The sequence below is a fragment of the Hyla sarda genome, chromosome 3 (assembly GCF_029499605.1).
Source record: "Hyla sarda isolate aHylSar1 chromosome 3, aHylSar1.hap1, whole genome shotgun sequence".
In the NCBI taxonomy this organism is placed as follows: Eukaryota; Metazoa; Chordata; class Amphibia; order Anura; family Hylidae; genus Hyla; species Hyla sarda.
This window is the reverse complement of record NC_079191.1, coordinates 369555551-369561550: the sequence shown is the minus strand read 5'-3', so window position 1 is coordinate 369561550 and position 6000 is coordinate 369555551. Positions and strand designations below refer to the sequence as shown.

The 6000-nt window shown below is 41.1% G+C and overlaps 1 protein-coding gene across 1 annotated transcript; it reads right to left on the bottom strand.

Moving 5' to 3' along the window:
* Positions 1-1453: 1453 nt before the first annotated feature.
* LOC130362777 (complement component C1q receptor-like) lies at positions 1454-3215 on the bottom strand. The gene has a single exon (XM_056567785.1). The coding sequence runs from the start codon at positions 3134-3136 to the stop codon at positions 1805-1807; it is 1332 nt and encodes a 443-aa protein (XP_056423760.1). The 5' UTR covers positions 3137-3215; the 3' UTR covers positions 1454-1804.
* Between the last annotated feature and the right edge of the window lie 2785 nt (positions 3216-6000).

The window sequence follows — 6000 nt, the reverse complement described above, 5'->3', positions numbered from 1 at the left end:
CAGCCTTTGGCTGTCCGGGCATGCTGGGAGTTGTAGTGTTGCAACAGCTGGAGGCTCCCTGCTTGGGAAAGACTGACATAGACAGTGATTACAGCTCCCAGCAGATCTTTCTTACTTTTATATGTAAGAACTTGCTTATTCTGTATTAGTTATCTCCTTATTTTTCTTTCATTTTCACTTTTTCCTATTTTTGGATGACATTTTGGTGCCTTTAGAACCAATTACCAGGTTTCCATAGAGTTCTGGTCTTAACATACAATGGTTTCAACATACAATGGTCGTCCCAGAACCAATTAATATTGTAACTTGAGGGACCACTGTATTAAATCCATTGAAACCTCATAAGAAGACCACTCCCCCATCTAGGTCATTTTTTCTGTGATTATAGCTGCCCCTCTATAAGCAGACCACTCCCTTATGTGTCCGAAGACCACATTTTGGAGAAAATATTTTAGTGGGAACCCCTTTGAGAAAACAACACATTAGGTGAATGAGTGCTTTGAACCATCGGAAGCAAATCCTCTCTGTGCTGTATAATCAAACCTGAGCAAGAAGCAAGCAAAGAAATGTAAGGGACATTAAGGGAGAGATGTTGCCAGCATTGTACCACATCATTGGAGATAAAATAGCAGGAGGAATAACATTTTTCCAGCTACAGCAAGCTTTATTAACTAGGACGCAGGAGAAGGAAGGCTTTCAGGGAGACTTGTAGGGTGCAGACCACATAAGGCTGCACTAAGAATGAGAGGGATAGCCATGCTGTGGGTAAAGAAAGAAAGAGGCCATGCTGGGGGGCCATGAATGATATGAGAAGCCTTGGGGACTAGGAATAAAATAGGATGCCAATGCTGGAGGCCAAGAATAAGATGGGAAGCCATGCTGGGACCAGGTGTAAGACAGAAAGTCATGCATGGGCCTGGGAATGAGATCAAAAGCCATGCTTAAAGGGGTACTCTGGTGGAAACCATTTTTTTCCTAGTCAACTGGTGCCAGAAAGTTAAACAGATTTGTAAATTACTTCTATTAAAAAATCTTAGTCCTTCCAGTACTTATCAGCTGCTGTATGCTCCACAGGAAGCTCTTTTCTTTTTGAATGTATTTTCTGTCTGACCACAGTGCTCTCGGCTGACACCTCTGTCCATGTCAGGAACTGTCTAGAGCAGGAGAGGTTTGCTATGGGGATTTGCTCCTGCTCTGGACAGTTCCTGACATGGACAAAGGTGTCAGCAGAGAGCACTGTGGTCAGACAGAAAAAGAAATTCAAAAAGAAACTTCCTCTGTAGTATACAGCAGCTGATAAGTACTGGAAGGATTAAGATTTTTAAAAATAAGTAATTTACAAATCTGTTTAACTTTCTGGCACCAGTTGATTTAAAAAAAAATAAATAAATAAACATTTCCACCAGAGTACCCCTTTAAGAACAGGAATGCCATTGGGAGCCATGCCGGAGGCTAGGAATGAGACGGAGAGCCATGTTGTGGACAATAAAAATGAGATGCCGAGGACAGTGTAGTGTAAGAGCTATGCTGTGGACTAGGAATGAGATGGGGAAACATGCTAGGGAGTAGTAATAAAATAAGAAGCACTGCTGTTGACTAATAAATTGGTTAGCTATGCTGAGGACTCAGACCAGACACTTTTCCAGCAATTGTTTCTTGGAGAGTACCACCCTATAAAAGACCTTTTTTTTTTTTTTTTTTGGATGGTCAGGTTTCACTGTATAAAATTGTTACAATTACGTTTTCACAGCTTTGTTCTTAATTCTGTACATGTTCCTAATTCTGAGACAGAAGATTCCAGAAATTAAAAGTAAAAGAACAATACCACACTGATATAAAGTATATACGATAGCAGCTTTGATCCAGGTCTTGGTGCACTGCAGTCTGATGTGTCCTTTACAGAAATAACACTCGGGGAGGCAGTCTTCACCGAAGGCATTAGGATGGTCTGTGTAGTTTTGGGCATTTTCTCTTTCTCTCTGTCTATAATGGAATGTGAAGTGGCTTGGGGCCCATTTTCTCTATGAATACTACTAGACGTGTCATTGTATTCTGCTTCCATTTCTTCATTTTTGTATCCATCAATAATTTCCGGTTCACATTCCCCTTTGACACATCCTTCAATATTATTGCAGTTAATTTGGTTTTCAGCCAATACAAAGCCACTAAAACATAAACATTCAAAACCAGAATGGTGGTTTATACATTTTTGCTCACATGGATTAGACTTGCAGTGATCCGGGGAAACACACGACACCAGGTTGGGGGCTAACACATAGCCATCTCTGCATCTACAGGAGACTGATTTGTTTTGTGGATATTCCACACATTCATGTTCACATCCACCATTATTGTACTTACAGTCCAGCTCCTCAGAAGCACAAAAGGGTCCATCTGATTTCACCCTCATATCAGAATTCTCCCATTGATAAACATTAGTTTCATTTGTTGTTAGGCAGTATAATAAAGGCTCTGTATGTTCTTTATTGTGACCACAAGACACCAAAGCTGCAGAGCCATATGGAATTAAGTCCAAAGTAGAACTTTTAAATTCAAAAGGGGTTTCATATTCAACATGTCCTGGGCCCTCAAGAACAATCCGCCGGCACATCCCATACATGTTAAATTTGCACATATAGCCATCAGCCAAGGAAGAACATAGTGTATCGGTCCATTTATAGTTATCTGTCGAGTTCATTTGCAATTTCATACTCACGCATCGTTCCTTGATACAAGTCCTCATTGGCTCAGTCAACCAGTTGGAGAACTGATCTTCCTTTGTGTGTTGAGGATCTGTGATCCAGAAAAAACCCTTTAGAGCTTTATTAATGTCGACACATGAGTTTAATTTCAGTCCAATCCAGAGCTTTAATGGGCGAGTAGTCTTTGTGGTGTTGGTGAACTTCCTGAGTAAACGGCGAACATGGCCGGCTTCTTCTTCATCATGTATGGTCAGAAGGTTACCTCGTCTGTCAGTACACTCCTTGTGTGCATCGGTAAATGTCTTGGTATTCAGGTGGACGGTGTAACAGGCATCAGAAGAACAGATGGCTTCATTGTTTTCCTTTTCTGATTTGCCATAAGAAATAAATAAAAAGCCAACACAAAGAACAAGTCCTAATATCTGATTAACCATTCTTTTCTTTTGACTTCTCTTTTTCTTAACAGCTACTTTCCCGATCTAGACAGGACCAGAAAGCTTCACTCAGAGCCAAGTGCACTTAAGATGTGAGTGGCTGTATGTTGTATGTCATTTCTTGCTATGTGAGAGGTCTTCACGTATCCTGTGTTGGAGTTGCTCCTATTCTTTGCAAAAGGGACACAACTTCCTGAACATTTCTAACCAGCAAATGTTTTCTTTGCTACTATGCATTGTTATATTTCAGTGTTTTCATCAATCTGAGGGGGTTTTGAAGTTAAAAGACTGAGAAGTCTGTGTATTTTTTTAAAGTTTCTTTTTTCTCAGTAAGATGCCTTGAACCTAGGAAGCACGGTCCACAATGTTATTCTTGATACAGCTACATGTGGTTCCACTTACCTGCAGCTTTTTGTTACAGTGTTGCATTGATACACATTCCATATCTTATATCTGCATTATGAATTGCTCTTTACCTGGGTCCATGTCATATGACCCACAATGTTAGCCTTGTTACATATTTATTGCCATATATCTCCTTTGTTTTTACTACATGTAGCGGTTACACATTTGTCCCCCATGTGATTTTTATTCATGATCTGCCATCTTTGTATAAATTATGGCCCATGTGGTATGGATATGCTGAATTGTACATCTAATCCTTTAAATGGGCACTCTCACCAACTTTATTTTTTGATATGTTGTAGTACTTATGTACTACAACATATCTCTAATATACTTTTATTATTATTTTTTTTTATTAAAAAGGTTTAATTTACATTTAAAAACCGGCTACTGAAAAAGGACTGATTTTGGGGTGGCAATCAGTCCTTTTTCAGTTAGGCTGCACTCGCTCCCTGCCTTTCAATCAGACAGGTGGGAGCGAGCTCATTGGCTCCCTGTCCACTGGCTGGGAGGCCACTCCTCCCGCACATCGCCGCCGCCGCCTCGTTGCCACCGCTGTCCCTGCACGCCCGCTGCCGGACTCTGCAGTAACTGCAAGTGTAATGAGAGAACGGGGTATGCGGGGCAGGGGGGGGGAGGAGGGAACGGGCTAGTGCTGTAGCGGGGGGCGGGGGGGTGCTAACGGGCTAGCAAAAAAAAAAATAATAGGATGGTGGGAGCTACCCTTTAATGTATTGTTGGATGGACATTATAGTTATTTATTTCTATAGCCATGGCCAAACGTTTTGAGACTGTCACAAAAATTGGTGTTCACAAAGTTTGCTGCTTCAGTGTTTTTAAAAGGTATATGGTGTACCAAAATACAAATATAAACATTGTATATGTTTTTAAACTTTTATTGACAAATATATGAAGTCTATACAAATACTCAATATATACAGGGTTAAAGGGATACTCCGGAGAAAAACATCTTATCCCCTATCCAAAGATGTCTGATCTCCGGGTTGGCAGTGGTGGTGGCTGTAACACAAAAGCTTGGAGATTCCACATTCGTGTTCAAGTTAAATGTCTTCCCTTGTTTGCTAATGTCGCTTTTATGCCACCTTCCTATGCCTTACCCCCCCGGAGCACAACATGGAGCTCAACCTTACAATAGGGCTCTTGATCTTTGCATGGCAAATGGTGAAGGCAGAACTTGGGCTGAGTTCACATTATGTTGAGGACTTCCATCTGAGGTTAGGAGGACTCCCAACATGTATCTCAGATGAAAAGCCTAAACATGGACTCCCAACAAATACCTCTGATAGAAGGCATTACCGTGAACTCTAATGTATACATCATATAGAAGGCCCTAATGAGAACTCTTAACATATATCTACAGTTGAAGAGTTAAAAGTATCCTACTGTATAGACAAATGGCTGCGTGTGTTCTGAAAAGGAAACCCTAGGAATGTCCATACATGATAACTGCTCATGTTACATCATCAGGCTTCTGTTCTCCTCTTACTGCCCCCTCTATGGTGGCTTCCCTGTATATATAGATTAGAGATTTTTTTTCAGAATCCTCCATAGAATGTAATAAGGATTTTGGACTGTCCCCTCTCCCTTGTGGAGTACCAGTGTTACAATCCAATACTCCTCCTCCCCACAAATAAGACAAGAATACCCATATTGTGAAAGCAAAGCAAAAAACAAAAAACCTTGGAGTATGGCGCTGCAGACTCTAGTGGAAGGAAAAGGCGGATGCCAGAAGTAGTAGGAAAGTCCTCAACAGGACATTTTATTGGATAAAATAATAAAATAACTAAATTCCGCGTTTCGGGAGGAACCCTCCCTTCCTCAGATCAGGGTAAAGTAATGTCAAGGGTAACAGGTTTATATAGCCCAAAAAACAAAGGGGAGGGGTGTACAGTATGAAGTTAAAATCAGATAAAGCATACAAAACAGCTAACATATAATACACAGCATAAGTGTACATTAAAAGACTATATCAGGTAAATAATGCAGCATATTTATATAAGATCCTATGCTTAGCATGATTAGCAACTGCTACAGAACCACAATGGTCCAGAAGTGGCCCACTGTGGCATGTGAATAGGGTGAACAATGCGATCCCTTGTGGAGCGTAGATCGCTGTATACTAGCACAGCAGCGTCAGGCAGGCTGGTTGCTCAGGACGCGTTGCTACGCCGTGCGGTCACGTGATCGGCCCTCGGCCAATCAGCTGATCGCACGGTCAGAACTAGCTTGTCAGTGCGTGTTACTTAGGGATAGCACTGTCTGTGTTGTAATTGCGCTGCAGAGCACTTACTCAAGTTGTTTGGGAGGGCAAGAAACAATATAAAATAGATAGTATACATTAAAAGACTATATCAGATAAATAATGCAGCATGTTTATATAAGATCCTATGCTTAGCATGATTAGCAACTGCTACAGAACCACAATGGTCCGGAAGTGG